At 38.2% G+C, this 21341-nt stretch overlaps 1 protein-coding gene and 1 long non-coding RNA gene across 2 annotated transcripts in view; one reads left to right on the forward strand and one right to left on the reverse strand.

Annotated features, from left to right (window-relative positions):
• The window catches only part of LOC144239710 (uncharacterized), a 244879-nt gene that overhangs the window by 218313 nt on the left and 5225 nt on the right, over nucleotides 1–21341 (forward strand). The gene's annotated exons all lie outside the window — the stretch shown is intronic.
• The window catches only part of MFAP3L (microfibril associated protein 3 like), a 42396-nt gene continuing 38674 nt past the window's right edge, over nucleotides 17620–21341 (reverse strand). Inside the window, exon 4 of the mRNA XM_077773715.1 lies at nucleotides 17620–19664. Coding sequence (XP_077629841.1) covers nucleotides 19632–19664 — 33 coding nt within the window. The 3' untranslated portion in view covers nucleotides 17620–19631. The remainder of the gene's footprint in view (nucleotides 19665–21341) is intronic.

Consider the following 21341-nt stretch of genomic DNA (forward strand, 5'->3'; position numbering starts at 1 on the left):
TATCCAGTGAAATCAGCCATTAAAAAAATGAAATCTTGCCATTTGCAACAGCATGGAGCTAGACCGTATCATACTAATTGAAATAAATCAGTCAGAAAAAGATAAAAACCATATGACTTTACTCATATGTGGAATTTAAGAAACAAAATGAGCAAAAGACAAAACAAACAGAGAGGGAGGCAAGCTAAGAAACAAACTCTTAACTATAGAGAACAAACTGATGGTTACTAGAAGGAATATAGGTGGGGGATTGGGTAAAATACATGATGCGGATTAAAGAATATTCTTGTGCTGAGCACTGGATGTTGTATGAAAGTGCTGAATCACTATATTTTATACCTGACACTAATATTACACTGTATTTTAATAACTGTAATTTAAATAAAAATTTATAAAAAATAAAATGAGAGCCTGGAGAAACATTTATCATGCAAATGGATGTCAAAAGAAAGCCAGAGTAGCAATACTTATATTGGACAGAACAGACTTTAATACAAAGTCTGTAATAAGAGCAAAGAAGCCTATATAATTATACAGGGGACAATCCAACAAGAGATACGACAATTGTATATATTTATGCATTCAACATAAAGTACCCAAATACATAAAACAGTTAATAACAAATATAAAGGAAGTAATCAATAATATAATAAGAGTAAGGGATGTTAACACCTCACTTACATCAATGCACAGATCATCTAAACAGAAGATCAACAAGGAAAAAATGGCTTTGAATGACATACTGGACCAGATAGACTTAACTGATATATTTGGAAGATTCCATCCTAAAACAGTGGAATACACGTTCTTTTGACGTGTATATGAACATTCTCCAGAATACTTATTATGCCACAAAATAAACCTCAACAAATTCAAGAATATCAAAGTAATATCATTGATCCCCCTCTGACCACAACACTATGAAAGTAGAAGTCAACCACAAGAAAAAGTCTGGAAAGACCATAAATACATGGAAATTAAATAACATGCTATTAAACAATGAATGGGTCAACCAGGAAATAAAAGAAGAAATAAAAATGTACATGGAAATAAATGAAAGTGAAAGACAGGTCAACCAGGAAATAGAAGAAGAAATTGAAAAGTACATAGAAACAAATGAAAACACAATAGTTCAAATCCTTTGTGCTGAGCAAAGTCAATTCTAAGAGGGAAGTTTATAGTAATACGGATCTACTTCAAGAAACAACAAAGAAAAATCTGAAACAACCCAAGCTTACACCTATAGAATGTAGAAAAAAGAGCAACAAACAAAGCCTAAAAGCAGTAGAACAGATCAACAAAACTAGGAGCTGGTTCTTCTAAAAAATCAATAAAATTGTTAAACATCTAGCTAGACTTATTAGGAAAAAAAGAGAAAGGACCCAAATAAATAAAATTACAACTAAGGAGAAGTAAAAATCAAGACTAAAAATACAAACAATTATAGGAGAATATTATGAAAAACTACATGCCAACAAATTGAACAACCTATGAAAAATGGATAAATTCCTAGAAACATATAACCTACCAATACCAAAACAGGAGGAAATAGAAAATTTGAACAGACCTATAACCAGCAAAATAATGAATCAGTAGTCAAAAACTCCCAACAAAAAATGGATGTCTCCACAGGTGAATTCTACCAAACATTTATATGTATATATAAATATATTTAAATATATATATTTATATTTATATTATATATATTTATATATATATTAAAAAATGTAATTATTTTGAGAGGGAAAGAGAATGAGAGAGAATATGCATGAGTGAGGGCAGAGCAGAGAGAAAGGGAGAGAAAGAATCCTGAGCAGGGTCCTTGCCATCAGCCTTGGGCCTGACATGGGGCTTGATCTCAAGAACTGTGAGAGCATTACCTAAACCAAAATCAAGAGTCAGACACTTAACCAAGTGAGCCACCCAGGCGCTCCTCTACCAAACATTTGAAGAAAAGTTAAAATCTATTTTTCTCATAAAAAATCTATTCTTCTCAAAAAATTATTTTATATAAAATAATAATCTCTGATGAACACAGATGCAAAAATCCTCTATAAAATACTAGCAAACTGAATCCAACAATACATTAAAAAGATTATTCACCATGACCAAGTGGGATTTATTTCTGGGTTGCAACAGTAATTCAATATTTACAAATTAAGCAATGTGATACATCACATTTATAAAGAAAGGGTAAGAACCATATGATCATTTCAATAGACACAGAAAAAGCATTTGACAAAGTATAGCATTCATTTATGATAAAACCCACAACAAAGTTTAAGGGGAAAATACTTCAACATAATTAAGGCTATCGATATGTATATATATGAAAAACCCAGGTTTCACATCATCCTGAATGGGGAAAAACTGAGCCTTTTCCCTAAGGTTACAAATAAGGCAGAAATGTTCTCTCTCACCACTTTTATTCAACACAGTACTGGAAATCCTAGCCACAGCAATCAGACAACACAAAGAAATACAAGGCATCCAAACTGATAATGAAGAAGCAAAACTTAAGGTATTTGCAGATGACACCATACTATATATAGAAAATTTGGAAGACTCCACTGAAAAACTGCTAGAACTGATAGATGAATTCAGTAAAGTTGCAGGATATTAGATGAATGTCTAGAAATCTGTTGTATTCCTATACACCAAAAATGAAGCAGCAGAAAGAGAAATTAAGAAAACAATCCTGCTCCTTACTTTGGCTCATGTCACAATCTCACCATCAGTGGGTTTGAGCTCTGTGTCAGGCTCTGTGCTGACAGCTTGGCCGCTCCCCCACACGCTCTCTCTCTCTCTCTCTGTGTCTCTCTCTCAAAAATAAATAAACATTAAAAACCTTTTTTTAAAAATCCCATTTAGAATTGCAACCAAAATAATAAGATACATAGGAATAAATCTAAGAGGTGGAAGACCTGTATTCTGAAAACTTTAAAATACTGGTGACAGAAATTGAAGATGACCCAAAGAAATGGAAAGACATTCCATGCTCATGAATTGAAAGATAAATATTGTTAAAATGTCTATACTACCCAAATCTATCTATACAGTTAAGATAATTGCTATCAAAACACCAAAAATATTTTCCAAAGAACCAGAACAAACAATACCAAAATGTGTATGGAACCACAAAAGACCCCAAGTAGCCAAAGCAATCTTGAAAAAGAAAAGCAAAGCTAGGGGTACCAGAGTTCTGGACTTGAATTTATATTACAGAGCTGTAGTGATTAAAGCAGTATGATACTGGCACAAAAATAGACACAAAATTCAATGGAACATAATAAAAAATCCAGAAATAAACCCACGATTATATGGCCAATTAATCTCCAACAAAGGAGGGAAGAATATCCAATAGGAAAAGAATAGTCTCTTCAACAGATGGTGTTGGGAAAACTGGACAGGTACATGCAAAAGAAAGAAACTGCACTACTTTCTTATACCCTACACGAAAATAAATTGAAAATGGATCAAAGACCTAAATGGAGACCTGAAACCATAAAAATCCTAGAAAAGAGCACAGGCAGTGACTTTTTAAAAGTTTATTTATTTATTTTGAGGGGCACCTGGGTGATTCAGTGCAACCACTGTGGAAAACAGTTTGGAGGCTCTTCAAAAAGTTAAAAATTGAACTACCCTAGGACCCAACAATTGTACTACTAGGTATTTACCCAAGAATACAAAAACACTAAATCAAAGGGATACATGCACCTCTATGTTTACAGCATCACTAGTTATAATAGCCAAGATATGGAAGCAGAGTAAGTGTCCATTGATTGATGAATGGATAAAGAAGAGGTAGTATGCAATATACATTCAATGGATATTACTCAGCCATAAAAAAGAATGAAATATTGCCATTTGCAATGACAAATTTCTTGGAGCTAGAAATTATAATGCTAAGTGAAATAAGTCAGTAAGAGCAAGACAAATACCATATGATTTCACTCATATGTGGAATTTAAGAAACAAAACAAACAAGCAAAGGGGAAAATAAAGTGAGAGAGTGAGGCAAACCAAGAAACAAACTCTTAATTATAGAAAACAAACTGATGGTTATCAGAGAGGAGATGGGTGGGGCGATGAATGAAATAGGTGAAGGGGATTAAGGAGTACACACGTTGTGATGAGCACTGGGTGATTAAAATAAAAATTTAAAAAGAGAGAGAAAGACAGAGGGAGATTTGACACAGAAGACATTGAGGTGGAGATTGAAGTGATACACCATAAGCTAAGGATTCCAGTAGCCACCAGAGGCTGAAAGATAGAACAAATTCTCCCCTAGAATTTCCAGAAGAGCCTGGGCCTGCTGACACCTTGATTTTGGCCCACTGAAATTGACTTCATACTTTGGGCCTCCAGAACTGTGAAAGAACGGACATTACCTTCCATGCATTTTTTTAACATTTGTATACAAATTGTCATGTGGACACTTGTTTTCATCTCTACTGAGTTCATACTTAGGAGTAGAGTTGCTTGGTCATGTGGTAAGTGTAGAAACTGCTGGACTGTTTTGTGGTTGATTTCAGACCTCTGGCCTCTAGAACTGTGAAAAATAAAATAAATTATTGTTGTTTTAAACACCAAAAAGTAATAGAACTTTCAAAAGAAAGAAAGAAAGGAAGGAGGGAGGGAGGGAGGGAGGGAGGGAGGNGAAGGGAAATGTGAGATGTAGAATATTATTTAGTCACAATAAAGAGGGAAATCCTGCCATTTGTGACAACATGGATGAACCTTGAGGGCATGATGCTAAGTGACATAAGTCAGACAGATGTTTTTATTTGGGATCCATAAAAAAACAACAGCTGTAGAAACAGAACAGATTGGTGGTTGTCAGAGTTGGGGGATATAAGGGTGAAGGTGAACAAAAGGTACAAACTTCCAGTTACAAAATAAATAAATCCTGGAGATGTAATATACAGCAAGGTGTCTACAGTTAGCAACACTGTATTGTGTATTTGAAAGTGTGCATATAGTCAAATAGTTGTGAAGGAGTGGTTTTTTATGGAGCAATAGATAACCAGAACAATGCACTGCCTCTGTGACTGGGGGTATAGACCCTGCAACTTTGTAGCCCTGCAATCACTTGGGCCAGCACAAGCATTATGACAAATCCTTTGTCGTTGCTGGCCCTGGAGGAAGAAAGGATGCTTCCACAAGCCACTACCTTCCTATTGGACCTCTGACTGTCGTGTGTCTTATTTGTGGAGCCATGTCCTAGCCCCATTGAAAGCTGATAGAGTATTAGGCATTTTCAGCTTCTAGTGTGAGAGCTACCCTCTGTCTCATGAAGTGGAGGGTTCTTCAAACACAAGAAGTGGTTGCCAAAACTGAGGTCCTTAAAAGAATGGCAAATGACCACCATGACATATACTGCCAAAGCCAGGGTGGAGATGGGCAGAATGAGCTGCTTTCTGCTAACAGCACAGACTCTGGGCCGCAGGAGGGTGGTACAGAGGAATAGGGCTCTGAGAGGAGGTGCTGTGCTCTACAGGAGGCAAGACTTTAGGGTCATTACACCACACCATTTCATTTTAGTCCTTGGACTTGAGGTTGGTACTGAATGTCCCCATCTTGCAGATTCCCTAGATCATATCATTACTGTGATCAAAGTCCTCCAGTGGTATCCTATCTCAAATTAAAGTCACAGATGTTAAAATTGCTGATAAAGGCCTGGGAGATTCTGCCTCTCCCTCCCTGCCTTACCTCCTGCCACCCCCCATCATTAGTTCACACTGGATCCATGCTGTTCCTGGAGCACACTGAGTGCTCTTCTCTCTAGGGATTCTGTACTCATTCTCCCCTCTGCCTAGAAATTCCTTGTTCAGATATCCACTTTGGCTTGCTCTCTCAATTTCCTCAGGGTTCTGCTCAAATATTACCTTACTATTGATGCCTTCATATAAAGACTCCTCTATATGGACGAGGGACCTGTCCCCACCTACCACACTTCATTTTCTCCTTATCCTACATTATTTTTTGCCTTAGCAAAATAATAAATAAATATCATAAGAGCTGGGAATTTTCCTTGAAGCACTTCTAACACCCAGAATACTACCTAGCATGTACATTACTAGGCATTTGATAACACTTATTAAATGAGTGATCATGGTCATCATGATTATCACCATTATTCTGTGGTATATTTTGATTTGGGTATCTTGGTATACAGTCTTCATATTGATCTATGAATAGAGGAGAATAGAGACCAGTAAGGCCAACAAATAGGTCGGGGTGTCCTTGATCACCTGGCTATAGTAGCATTTGTGTATCATCCACTGAGTTGATACAAAGCTGTCTATTAACTTGCTGGTAAGGATAAGTGTCCAGTCAGTTGGATTTAGACACTTTGGAATGAATTTTTCAAGGCTTTCATATTGTCTTATGATGGCAAATGCACAGATCTATCAAAGTGACATACTAAAAGTACCATGTGCATTGACATGAAGATACCAAGAGCTCAGCTGTGTTTGCAGTATTTATCTTACCCAAACCCTAGACATGTATCAGCCATCCCTAATTGAGTAAGAAAATTCTCAGAGGCACAACAAATGGAAATGAAAATTGGATTCATGGGTAAATACTTTCATGAATCTGAGATGGATGCATTTAAACAGACCCAAGACAGTATAATTCATCGGCATGCTTTTATCAAGTGAGTGTAAATGGAACGTCACAGGAGATAGGGCCAGTAGTTCTTTGGGTTGCAGAACTTGTATTTCTATTCTAAACCACACCATAATGATCATTAGTCATTCATGATAGAAATCAATGATTCCACTTTTCTGACAGCGTTTGTTCGCTGTTCCCAGGAACTGCCTTCTCTCTTCTCTCAAGAGGGCATTTAGAATTTGAAGCTCTTTCCCTTGGCTTGTTTATTGTGTACTGTTCATTTCCAGAGTGGCTGCAGTATCCCGTGCCAGTTTGGCAGCGTGAGGAGGGTTTGCTCTCACATTCTCCCAAGAATCAGCGCTAGCTCTCTGGTGACTTTGAATTCCGTTCCAAACGTTGGCCGTGGCTGGAGAGGCCAAGAACTTTATTCCAATCAGTTCTAGTTTCTATGGCTACGAAAGTCCCCTGAAAGAGTGACAGAAAATAAGGGCAGATTGTTCTCAATTTCTGAATTCACTGATATAAAATGTTAAAAAAAAAATCCACCTTCTGAATCCATTCTCAAGTTGATTATTCTCTTTCTCTTCTCCGTCCCCTCTCCTCTTTCTCTCTCTTTTCTGCCATTGGGATTATGGTAAATACCACTGGTTATCACCCAACTACCATTCCTTTGTCTGTCATCCTTTTTAATAGAACCCCAATTTTGCTCACCCCTCTTCACTCTGCTTAATAGTTGTGGATTTCAGGGGGAGATTGGCCCTCTAGACAGGGTATGTATTATGGTTGCTATACATCAGAGCCTGACTTAGGGCTGGGCATTTCATTCAGGCCTAGACAATGAGATGTGAGAGGAAGTTTGCTGGGTGCACGTATGAGAAAGATTTTCCATCCTTAAAACAAAACAAACTAACAGGAATCTGAAGAAATAGCCCTTTCTTATTTTCTGTTTCCAAATGGCAAGTATAAACAGACCATATCTGCAGTTGCTTTTGCTACGTGGGTACCATGAGGCAACCCAGTTGAAGGACTAAGGAGAAAATGGTACTGTTGAAGCCTGGAGAAATCTTAGTACTCAATTATGCTGATGATTTAATCAATCTGGGAAACTCTCCAGAGTTCTTGTTATGTGAAATTTAAAAAAAATCCTAATTCTGGCTAAATCATTTGGAGTTGGGCTTTCTCCTATGGCAGCAAAAAGCATTTTAACTGAGCTGTTTCACTTCTGGCTGTTTGCTCAACAAATTCTCCCCTCTTCAAAATAATTACCCCTCTCTTCATTGTTTTGGAGACTAATGAACAACAATACGATGTTCTAGGATTTAAAGTCAAGATATTAAATATGATAAGTCTGTATTTTCAATAGAAGACAGATTATTGATTCTGTTTTTTAAGTGCTAGAAAATTCAGTGTTATTTTATTTTCAATATACAAAATGCCATTGCATATTCTCATATCACAGCAGGCTCTTAAAGTCGTACTATGTGAAGGAATCCTGTTACCCGTGGGAAAGTCTGTGTTGTGTGAATGGAGGCCTCAGTTCTTGAATTCCCCACAAAAGATTTCTGCTCAAATAAAGGCAGGCAGAAGGAAGGTAGCAAGCACAAAGCAGTTTATTAAGGACAGTGCACTCTCAAGAAGAAAGAATAGGCAGGCCCAGAGGTGGTAACTGCCCTGAAGCCACAGGGGTCTTTTCTTTTCGTGTGAGCAGGATCTGGGGTCATGGACATACCCTCTAATGGAGGCTGGTTCCAATCATTTGGGGGACTCCTCCCACAGGTCAGGAGAGGGAGGTTTTGACTCTACAAGGTTTTTACTGAAACTATCATGGCAGCCTTCCCCATGAGAGTGGGGGCTAAAACCGCAATGCAAATGTATTATAATGAGTCTAGGGGTTACCCTGAGGCAGAGGTGGTAGAGGAGAGCACATCCTCCGTACCTGGGGCTCTTGGTCCATTAGCCCCTGAGTCTTGGAAGCCACAAGGCCAGGACTAGAGGGGTCTTGGAAGCCACAAAGTGAGGATGTTATATCTACTGGCTTCTAATGTGTCACCTATTTGTCACTGCCTTTGCCCCTGGCTCACGTCTACCTATGTACTTACTCTATTAGTCCAAGGACAAGAAGATACTTAATAATTACAAATGTACTGAGAGAAAACATTTCTGTCAAATTACCTGTTCATATGTTTATATATCTCAATTTTAAGGAGCTAAAAAGGATTTTTAAAAATCACAATAATTTTAATTGTTCCAAATGTTCTATTTTCTTAATGTTCTCTTCCCTATTTTTGCTAATGGCACTATAATTCTCTTAGTCATCCAGGCTTAAAATCTCCAATTTATTTTTGGCTCCTCCTACTCTCTTACTCCAGAAACAACTGTTGCCAAGCCCTCAATAATGCTGTCTTAGAAATACTATTACATCCCTTCCATGTGCTCTACTCTCACTGCCACTAACCTAGTTCACCAAAAGTCTTCTCAGCTGCTTTCCAGAGAGTCTCCACATTCTCTCCATTCTTCTTTCTAAAGCAGAGATCTGTCATGTTTACTCTTTCCTTAGTGTGTCCAGATTGCCCAAGGCAAAAGCCCATGCACTATATGCTGGCATTCAGGGTCCAAAGAGCTGACTCCAACTGATTTTTCCACCTTCCTTCTCACCACGCCTCTTACCATGTCATGTTCTTTCTAGACCAGGAGAAGGTTGTTTACTGCCCTTATTGCCTTGACCCCTCATCTCACATTGAGTTTCTTATCTACCTTATTTCTTATCCTAACTACCCTTCACAGAGTGTCTGAAATCACCTTTTTCTGTACTAAAATCTCCTGATTTCTCCCAGTCAAAACTATTCTCATCATCCTTTGGATTTTACTGGGATTTCATCTCTCTGTTAATGAAGGCATTTATTACCTTTATCTATCATAATTATTTACCACATATCTTATGTGCTTTCTAAAAAGATGAAGTTCTTGAGGACAGAATCGGATCTTGTTCATTTTTGTGTTCAGCTTGGAGCCTAGTATTGCCTTGATTGTAACAAATACTCAATAAATAGTGCTGATTTACTAAAGAGTGACCGGCTTTCTGTTCAATCCTGTTCTTAATCACCATCTGATCAATTAAAATGTAATTAAATTTTAGTTAAAAGGGAAATTATTTGGTTTAGTCAGTCAGTGGTCAGACATGGATCACATGAAGGAGAATTCTTTTAAAAATATTTTTAATGTTTATTTTTGACAGAGAGGGAAGTGGGGGGGCAAAGGAGAGGGAGACACAGAACCTGAAACAGACTCCAGGCTCTAAGCTGTCAACACAGAGACCGATGCGAGGCTCAGGCCCAAGACCCATGAGATCATGACCTGAGCTGAAGCCGGACGCTCAGCCTAGCTCAGCCTACTGAGCCACCCAGGTACCCCTGATATGAGGGAGAACTTTTTAAGAGGTAACAAATTCAGGATTATATGAACTATAATCAAGATAGATTTTCCATTTCAGAGATATTCTTAATCTGTAAGAGAGTTTGAATAACACATAGGCTTCAGCATTATTCTCCAAATTTTTCAATACTTTTGTCCTTTCATCTGAAGATTATTTTTTGAATTTTACAAAAGGATGGTTGTTTTGTTTTACTGGAAAACACCACTTCTCAGTGAGTGAAGAGGCACATGCATCAGTATCAATATGAAGGATATTTTTATTTAAAAAATGCCTAGTACTTCCATAGGCAGACATTTCTGCTTGTCAAGGTTAGTGCACTGCCGTTCACTGGTAGGTATTATGATGAGATGCATAATTACTTAGTTAACAATGAACACAAGGAGGGTTCTATTGAACTTCTGGAATCTAATCTGCTGTTCTGCAGAAAAACAATGCAACACATACCCGTACGTGGGGGAATTCTGAGAAATACTTAGGATTACTCTCCAGTGTTCTCACCCTTAATTTTTTTCTGTGGTTTAGCTTAAATTTAATACACAGTGTAAAATAAAAGTATATCTAGAGGTTATTGGATCAGAAAAACTGTAAATGCACCCTTTTCATTTTCATGAATGTATTGCTTATTGGGTAAGAAGATAATGTAACTCAATGCCACAGTAGGATTTATTCTGACTCAGTTAGTTTAATGGCAGATTACAAAGTAAGCACTTGATAATTGGTAAAATTAAATTCCTGAGTATTTAGCAAGAACAATTAAGATTTTATTTGTATAATATTCTCATAAAAGTACAAACCAACTGGGCCTAACTTCAATCCATAGCTGGATCTAATGGTTCCTTTACTGAGTGGTGATAAAGAGGTCAAGTGGAGCTCAGAGAAACACAGCAAATAAATAGAGAGAAGTGATTTACAAAGAGGGTTCAAAGGGATTTCTACTTTATTATCATTAAATAATACCTAGGGTCCGGCCTCTCGTGACACTGCACATGCTAGAAAAGAGGATTTACAGTGAGATTGGGCCAACTGATGTTACATAAGAAGGCAGCAGCTGAGCCACTGTGCCAGATGCCAGGTCAGTGGAGCACTCTGGGATCCTGGAACTTTCTCAGATTCACACAGCAGCAATTACGGATCTAGGCCATTCAGGGGAGCATGAAGAATGGCTGCAAATGGACTCTAGCAGAAATAAGTTTGGAATCTGGCCCTGAATTTGGCCTTCGCTACTGCCTCTAGAATGTTATTAAACTTCAGGATGGCGGGTAATAGCACCAAGACAAAGAACTGGATGATTTGGTCATGAGTGTGTTTCTGTCTGGATGGGGTGTCATGGAAGATGTGAGAGGGGATAGGTAGATTTTCATGGTTCCACTTATCAGTCCCACTATTGCAAGATCACATGTGTGTTGTATTGTGATGTGGTTCTGCCATTATAAGACCTATCCTTTTGATTATCTATGGTTATTGTCTCTGAGAATGAACAGATGGCTCATATCCCTGTTGGCACTGTTTTGTCTTCCTTGCTTATCTCTGGTCACCAGTAGGGTGCTGGGTTGTATGTACATGTGTGTGTGTACACATTAACACAGGTGCAGGTGTGATGGGGGAAGTGGGGCACACAGGTACATAAGCAGTTTATCACATAGGGAAGCAGTCCAGGACCTAAAAACTCAAGGCCTCTAGGACAAGTTCGCTCAGTGTCCCAGTGAACAAGGACGAACGATGATGATAGTGTTCTGAAGGTGGTAACAATGTTCATGGTGTGAGTCAGTGAAAGGCAGGCTCAAGAAGGGAAGAATGAAAAGGAGTTTGTACAGTCCAGGGATCAGGACACTAAGGAGGAGTCAGGCTAGTGGAGATAAATGAAACCTAATTAAATAAGAAGTTTGAAAAGAGGTGGAATTAAGGAAATATGCAGGCTTATCTTTGAAAGGCCTTTGTAAAATATGGAAGAAAAGTTAACTCAGCTATGAAAGCAATTAACGTTTGGACATTTTTCTGTCTTAGTGGATACATACGGTGACCAAGAATGGGTGGAGGGGCCAGAGATAATTAAGGCAAAAATATGAGTAAATGCTAATATCTCTCAGATATTCAGTAGTTGCCTGTGTAAATTTGGGCACCATGTTACCTGTGAAGCAGCTGGCTAACTTCAAATAGGAGGAAGACAAAAATATTCATTGCCCATTGAGGCTGAGGCCAGAGCTGGATAAGTGGTCCAACTTGCTGTATAAGGAGACCAGGATGAAGGGGCATACGAAGATAAGGGGAGTTGGATTTCTCTTAGGAAAGAGGAGGTAGAGGAGAAAATGGTAACTGAGAAGATGAAGCAGCAGCAAGCTGCAGCTGGCCTCCATCTCCCCATGAGTGGTGTGAGTGAACAGTGGCCCTTTACAAGCATAGACACTGGCTGTGTAAAGAGAAATGCATATGGGTAACTGCAGAATGTGCGGGCTCAGTAAATTGCAGTCAATATATGTATAAGTTGGTGTATTGTGCCGATGACGTTTTTATCCTCCGCCCTCTCAATCTTGAAATGATTCCCTCACTTAATGAGACCCATTTTGCTGCTTCTACAATGAGGTCAATGTGCAGTGCTGCCCTGTTTGCGCCTTGAAAGCAAAGCAGGGAAGATAAGCACCTGATCATTTAGGAAAGGAAAATTGAAACTCAGCGGCTGTTTGGGGATTACTTTTCCATCGGAGCTAGTCTGCCTTGGTGAAGATTTACTGAGGGGGTAGCATAAGCTCCAGGAACCGGATTCTCTAATCCTATTTTCCACTAGAATTTTGCTTCGTTTCTTTTGAGGAGAAAGAAACCTAGAACAAAACCAAGGCAATCTGAATGGTTAATGTATTAACCTGTAAAAGGAATGCATTGACTGTCCCCACCAGTATCTTCACTGCAGAAAAAGTATGGTTTTATTCTGTTCTATCTTCCAGTGACTGTAAAGTTCTTGTGGAGAACATGATATGTAATGAATAGAAGTAATTTCAATGTCACAATTTATTTCTCTTGAACTCACTGCAGATTCTAATTGTAGAAAATTGTCTCACCGTGACACCAGTAGAGTGGACAAGACTTTTAAATAGTCCTTTAAAATATGAGGTTAAAGTGTGAGAGAAGAGAAAATGGGAAATAATTTAAAGTTATATTCTATTCCCGAGAAAAGAAATCTACCCAGAAAAACCACCCTGAGAACAGGAGAGTCTATACAAGTAGGTTTTAGGGCCAAAGAGATTTTTCAAAATGCACTTTTTACCCCTTACGGGGCCCTATAAATGAAGACATTTAGTCCAATCCCCATAAATCCTAATTAGCTAGAAGACATACTAGTTTTTACTTAATTAACATTTACTAAAGGCCAGTAATCCTTAAGGGTCTGTAGGAAGCGCTGTGGCAATATGGGTGCAATTCCTGTTTGTATCGAGCTCACAGCCTAATAGCTGAAGAATTTAGTAAGGTCTTGGGAAAATTACTTCACTTTTTTGTTTTTTTAGAACATGGGATCATCTATTAGGCTAACCTGGCTGTAAGATGGAGGAAGGATATGTATTGTTATGGAGGGGAATCCAAAGAAAACTCATAAGGATTTATCCTGCTTTGTCTAACTACTCTAATAATAATTTTTTAAAAAAGACAGGAAATGTTACATCCCACTGTTGATAAAGGACTAGAAACAATTTTGTTAAGACTGTGAAATGCAGCATGTGCAGAGAAAATGAGCAAAACAGGTAGAACAGAACAAAACTGAGCATTATAGTCAGAGCAGGCATGTAGATTTTGTGCTTAATCCTGCGGTTTGAGTGGAAAATACAGAATAGTAATGTTAGTGATAATGGCAATTGAAAAGAACATTTGTGAACTTGATTGAAATAAAGCATCCTAATTAATATATCATGCTCAAAATAAATAAGTATTGAAAGATGTTTTAATGTTGCTACTCAACTGAAAGCCTGACCTCCACTACCACTGGGAATAATTTCTTAGAAATGATTTAATAACTTGATTTCTAAAACAGGGCACTGCTGGGGCACCTGGATGGCTCAGTCGGTTAAGTGTCTGACTTCAGCTCAGGTGATGATCTCGCAGTTTGTGAGCTCCAGCCCCGCCTCAGGCTCTGTTCTGACAGCTCAGAGCCTGGAGCCTGCTTCAGATTCTGTGTCTCCCTCTCTCTCTGCCCCTCCCCTGACCATGCTCTGTCTCTCTCTCAAAAATAAACATTAAAAAATATTCTTTTAAAACAGGACACTGCTGATTAGCTTAGAACTGAGTCCTTGAAGCACTGAAGTTTGTGTCATTGAGGAGACGACAAGGATTAAAACTGAAGGGATTTTTTTTTTTACTAGAAACTAGATGAGTATAATTTTCCATAATTTTAATGACTGATTTGCGTAAGCTTATGCATATACTATTAGCCATATTTTAAAATTCGGTGATGATCTGGGCATGGCTGGTCTTGGGTAACAGTGCGAAATAAATTTTTTTTAGTTTTCTCATGCTTCTCTTAGGCAACTCTTTTCGTGATTCTAAGAGGTCAGCATGCAGCTTTTTGGCTGCTCTGGCCCTCCATCCAGTTCTGCCCTTCTGGAAGTCTTTGGAGACAGCATCATTCTTCTCCTCTACCCTTTTCAACATTCCTTGCCCCTTAGGTGCTCAGTTTTCAGCTGGTTGTTAGATAGAGTCATAGGATTAAGCCAATTCCTACTGTGTATTCACGGTGGCTGACAGAGGCTAAAAGTGATTATGTCTAGGGCATTTGTGTAATAAGAGAAAAATGGTTCTCTGAAGGAATGAATTTTTCATGATGCCATTTCAGTGGCTTTGAGTGAGGATCTTTCAAGACTCAAGTGACCCTGCTCAGGAAGCCGTCTCCTGCCGGTTCCCTTGAGTTGGTGGGCAGAGGATCTTTTCCCTCAACAGTGTGGCCAGTCATCTTAATTTCAATATTTGAGATGTCACTGGCATTATTAGGGTTTTACTAAGGCCCTTGATGCTTAATGTAACATCAGAATCGATATCTCATTATGGCCTAGGTGCTAGGCATTTAAATTCTAAGTCCTGTTCTATCAAAGAGAGAAGAATACAAGGCTGACAAGACCGCCAGTATCACAGAGGTTGTTTGAATCTTTACTCTTGATTTTCCTTCTACCTCCCTTAGTTTGGGGATTTCTTGGGTGGTGGTGAGTACCAGACATTTTAGATACTGCAGAGACTACCTTTTCTTCTCTTGAGACTCTTTTAAAAAGTTTATTCTGAGAGAGAGAGACAGCACAAGCAGGGAAGGGGCAGAGAATGGGGGCGGGGAGAGAGAGAGAGAGAAACGCAAGCAGGCTCTGTGCTGCCAATGCAGGCCCCAATGCAGGGCTCAATCCCCTGAAATTACGAGATCATGACTTGAATCAAAACCGTGAGTCAGACACTCAACTGACTGAGCCACCCAGGTGCCCATTCCCTTGAGACTTTTAAAGACATGGAAAAACCATGCCCTTGTTCTATGTTCTGGGTCTTTGGGCTGCAAGAGCCATTTAGGGTGCCAGTGGGATGTTCAAGAGTTCCCCCACAAAGATACTGTGACTTATTGCTATTTTAAATCCTGTACTTCTCAAGCATTTTCTAGAATTTCAAATATATGGCTGTGCTCTTCCTTAGTGTTTCAGAAGCCATCCCTCTGTCTTCATTGTGTCCTTTCAAAAGGGACAAGAAACCAGATAGCAAAAAACTGACAGATTTGAACATATTTCTATGAAAAAACACACTTATTAGAATTAATTCCAGGGGCACGTGGTGGCTCAGTTAGTTAAGCGTCCGACTTCAGCTCAGGTCATGATCTCACAGTTCATGGGTACGAGCCCTGCGTTGGGCTCTGTGCTGACAGCTAGCTCAGAGCCTGGAGCCTCCTTCAGATTCTGTATCTCCCTCTCTCTCTGACCCTCCCCTGCTCACGCTGCCTCTCCCTCTCTCTCAGAAATAATAAAACATTAAAAAAATTTAGAATTAATTCCAGACATGTTTCAGTTATCTAATTGAGCTTACAGACTAAAAAAATAATGTATTCTGGGGCGGAATGGGTGGTAGATGTGGTTGTAAGAGAGCAACACGAGGGATCCTTGTGGTAATGGCATTGCTCTGTATGTTGGCTGTGGTGGTAGATACACAAAATACATACATGCAAATGAGTACCTGTAAACCTGGGGAAACCGGATGAAGATCAGTGTTGCTACCCTACTGTGACAATGTGCTATAGTTTTGTGAATTGTGACCATCGAGGGGAACTGGGTAAAGAGTACTTGGGATCTCTCTGTATTGTTTCATATGGCTGCAAGTGAATCTACAATATTTATCTCAAAGTCTAATTAAAATGTGTTTCATATTCTAGGCTCAGAGTACTTTGAAAGATAAATCCATACATGCAACATAAAAGCAAACATACATGTTCACAAAGAGTAGTCAAGGTTCAGCTCCCCACCCCTCCAGTGGGTCCATATACAGTTTTGCTACCAATTGGAGACAATTTTGTGTTTAGGTAAGGGACTGAATCTAAATTTGATGCCATAAGGCATAGCCATCCTCTTTAGATCTCATATAAAGAGGACAACTGTGACTATATTATGATTTTCCTATCGTGGTGAATGTAAATGTTTAATAAATAAGGAAAATAATCTGAAGGTTCATAATTCTATATTTGTATTGATTTTTATAGTGGAATGTTGAGAAAAAATCTTGTAAGGAAAATGTTTTAAAAGGTGGTCCAAATCCATATGTAAGGACTTGGAGGAAATGAGTTGCATGTTTTAGGTATTCCTACATTGTTTTATACTCATCTTTTCCTGGTCCACTTGGGCTGCTGTGGAAAAATACCATAGACTGGGTGGCTTAAGCAACAAAGATTTAGTTCTTAATGTTCTGGGGGCTGGAAGTCCAAGATTATGAGAGGGGAAGACTCAGTGTCTGGTGGGAGTCTGCTTCCTGGCTCATAGACAGCTGCCCTCTTGCTGTATTCTTACATGGCAGAAGGGATGAGGGAGCTCTGTGGGGTCTTTAAAAAACTTTTTTTTTTTTTTGAGAGTACAAGCAGGGAAGGGGCAGAGAAAGAAGGACAGATGATCTCAAGTGGGCTGTCTGCACTGACACCAGCAAGCCCGATGGCGGGGCTTGAACTCACAAACTGTGAGATCATGACCTGAGGTGAAGTCAGACATTCAATTGTCTAAGCCACTCAGGTGCCCGTATGGGGTCTTTTTTGAAAGGGCACCAATCTCATTCATAAGAGCGTCATGCTTCATGACCTAATCTCCTACCAAAGGCCCCACCTCCAAAAACCATTACGTTTTTTTTTCAAGATCCCCATCACACTGGGGATTAGGATTTCAACATAGGAAGTTTGGATGGACACAAACATTCAGTCTATTTGAAAGCATAGCATACTAATGTTTTGTTCTTGTGTTATAACAGAAAGTCTTCCATTTTTTTGCCTCAGATAAGAAAAGCACTTATAGATCATACAGCTTTCTGCTTTTTTAATCATACTGTAAATCTCTCATTGACTCCAAATAATTGGGAGTAAAATGTTTGATTAATAAAGTAGTCTCATTATCCAGAGTTGATGAGTTTATATGAAACATAGCAATTTCCAATTTCAAAGGACTCACAGACAATAAAGTGTATTTAACTCAGTCATCTACAACACACTGTGGAATGAGAGAAGGTAACATAAAATTGCTAACACGATGTAAGAATAATACATATATATTTTTAATTTGGGGGTTAAGTTTTTTTTCAAGATCTGGCAGGGTTTCAGAAGTATCATCAATCACAATAATTACTGTGATGACCAAATAATTAGGAACATTATAATCTGCACATTAAAAAATTTAATGATCACAGATGCTCCACATCAGCTGTCATTTTTCTTATTTCCTACAAATAGAATGTATTTAAATCCTTTGTAATTTTGAAGGTCTTAACACTTTAAAACCTCTTCTTCATCAGATGAAGACATTTCTACAAATACAATGGCAAGTCATAATTTTTGTAATGTTTCAAAGTTTTAAAATAACTTCAAACATAACCAGCATTGAAATTTACTTCTTTTATGTTAAACTGATAAAGTGTCTACTACATAGTAGATAAATTGTTTCATGGGCTCTATCTATTCTGTAATCCAGCATTTTACTTCAAGCATAGTAACTTCGTCCTCTGGCAAGAACAGGTAAGGTAATGCTAGCAGGGAGGAGTGGGAAACATCACCCAACAGTGGGGGCACTCTGTACAGCTAGGACAGAGATTCCTACCTCTTTCTCTAGACATACTTGTCATTTTCACCTTTGATGTAAACACCTTGATGGTTAGAATTAGGAACCTTCTTGGGGCATGTGGGTGACTCAGTTGTTCAACTCAGCATTCGACTCTTGGTTTCCGCTCAGGTCATGATCTGTTTCATGGGTTCGAGTCCAGTGTCAGGCTCTGCACTGACAGCACTGAGCCTGCTTGGGATTCTCTCTCTCTTTTCTCAATTTCTGCCCCTCCCCCACTTATGCTGTCTCTGTCTCTCTTAAAATAAATAAACTTAAAAATAAATAAAATCCTATTAAAAACAGTATCATCTTAAATCTTTGGGAAACTTTGTTCACCTTGACATATGCCTAGGTGGAAGAAGTTGTGACAACAGTAGCCATGATAATCAATCAGACCTAAAACCAGAGGCGCCAATCACTTCAAGAGTCTCTAGTACACATCAGCTTCATAGGAATCATGGAGAACTTCAGGAAATAGATGCTATACAGCATCTGCATTGAACAAAAAGTGCTCTAATTTTGTTAGAGTGATTTTTTTGCATAGTTCACTGGGACTCCTATTCCATAATGAATTTTAAAACATGAATAATTGTAAGAAAACCCACTCCATTGGTAGTGAGAGATTTGTTTTTTGAAAATAATGCATATGTACGCCTCTTTCAGTTGTTAGCTCTAATAGTCTTTGAAAAGCATACTAATATAATGAGCAATTCATCTGCTGGTTGATTCGCTTTTTTCTGGCTGCGGAACCACTCTTTATTTAGTGAGCTGTAGCCTTAGGACATCTCATGAGCTGAGAGGGCAAGCACCTGATTCACCTGAATTCTGCCTCTAACACCCCATTGGCAGAAACCGTTCACTAAAAAGGGTGTGTGCCACGTGGCATGTTAATTAATGTAGTCGTGTTAGGAGCACCCCACATTTTTGCAATCCTCTCTTTTATATGAATACATTTACAATTTTAGTTTTGTGTTGACAGTAAAAACACGATTTTATTGTGGTGGGACTCACTCACACTTTCAGCTTCCGGGAGCTCAAGGACCAGTGTGGTAGCACTTTTAAAATTTTTGACACAGCACTTAAAACCCAGCCACAATGGAATACACTGCTGCATGAGGGAGTTCCCCATTTGTCAGAGATTTTCAAGCAGAGCTGAACTACCACATGTAGGCTCATTGTAGAAGATGTGTAAAGTAGATAACATCACACTGATTCTTCAACTCTATGACTGTAGGCTTCTTTGAAAATCACGCAGCTTAATAATAATCCTTATGCAGCTCTTTTGATTAAGGCCCATGCAGACCATAGCATTCCAAAACCTGCAAAAAAATGTAGCTATTTGTTCTGGGTCTGAAAATAGGCACCAGTCAAAATTACCTGGTTAGCGTGAAACTTTCCTATTTTCTCTTTCATGATGATATGATAAATTTTTCCGTTAATGCCAGCATAATTCTCTTAGACTGTTTTTTGTTTTGTTTTGTATTGTTTGCTTGGAAGAACCTGTGGATGGTAAGTTACATGCATAATTTATTAGACAACTCCGTTATTTTGTTTGCCTCTTTAGTCTATAGTAAATTCGTTTCTGCCCTTTTCGTCTTGCTTCCCTATCTGGTAGTCCCTTGTCTGGTTTTGCTTACATGTCCCATATCTCATCTGAGAGGGGTTCATTTTTTGAAGCTTACTGATTATTAAAGGGACCTACTTAGCACTTCCTGGATTTGGTGTTGTCTAGGCAGATCTATTACTTATACCTTCCGTGGAATATGAGTTTCCTGGTCTTTCTGGATTCTCTACAGTATGCTTGATATTACATGTTAAAAATCATTTGTTGATACAGATAAAAATGCATTGCTATAAAGTTTGTTAGGATGGAGTTAAGGTTTCTGAATTTGGATAAAGTGTGTAGTTAAAAAAACTGTTTGATTTTTCCTTTTCTCCCAAGATATGTCATGGATGCAAAAGGCATGGAAAAGAACTGCTAACAGATTTCCTATCATTGGAAAGAGTAAATCGCATGCCACAATCACATGCCTTTCAGGTGGACATGACACAAAATCTACACTCCTGCGCAAATCCTTTATTAAAGCAATGATCAAAATACAGGATGGAGCACATGGTTTTTTGTTTTGCTACTATAACATCAACTTAAAAGTCATTTGTTTATATCTTGAAATTATTTTTAAAAAGTGAACATTTATAGTTCACAAATCCACCAGTTTGACATTTCCACCCAGATAACGTTTTTCATCTTCTCCAATTTTAACAAAGGATATCCAGAACTAGAGATATAGCAAGCCAAACATAAGTGCAAGCAAACATTTTCTTTGACTCTAACTCACTGTAAGCAGCTCTATGGTGTCTGACAGATACATCTGAAGGCTTTTATTACTGGTTAAAATCAATTTATGCCAGAATATTCTTAGAACTATTTGTTTTCTATTTTTTCATTCTCTGAGAGCTTCAATTTTGACTGTGGTATCTAAGTATTAGCCCCCTTCAAAATAATTTATCTTAAAAATCTCAAAGATTATTATCACCCTCATATGAATTTTCTTATATAACAGACACGTACTCAGTCCTTTGGAAAACATATTAAGCAATTCTGTTTTGATTTTCTCCCCCACCACTGATTTGTTTCATCCAAACCTGACTAATCACTGTAGAAACCCTAAAAAAAGTCATTAGAAAAATGGATTTTGTTATCTACTGAGGGATTTTTAAATGAATAGGTGAATGTAAAAATGGCTAGTGTCTTAAAGATATCAGGTGCTCCAAATATGTGTGTGAATACACAGTGAGATTTGGTAGGTTTAATGAGTACCAGTAAATTAGCTTAAAAAGCAAGAATGGAAACAGGGATTATAATCTTAAGGGAATGCCAAAAGTATCTGTGAAGATAGGTACAGAACAGTAGCTGAAATCTGCAGAATATAAAAGAGTATCTGAAAGATAAGTTAAATGCTTCATTTTCTTACCAAATGAAACCCTGACAGGAA

The sequence above is a fragment of the Crocuta crocuta genome, unplaced genomic scaffold (assembly GCF_008692635.1).
Source record: "Crocuta crocuta isolate KB4526 unplaced genomic scaffold, BGI_CrCroc_1.0 scaffold429, whole genome shotgun sequence".
In the NCBI taxonomy this organism is placed as follows: Eukaryota; Metazoa; Chordata; class Mammalia; order Carnivora; family Hyaenidae; genus Crocuta; species Crocuta crocuta.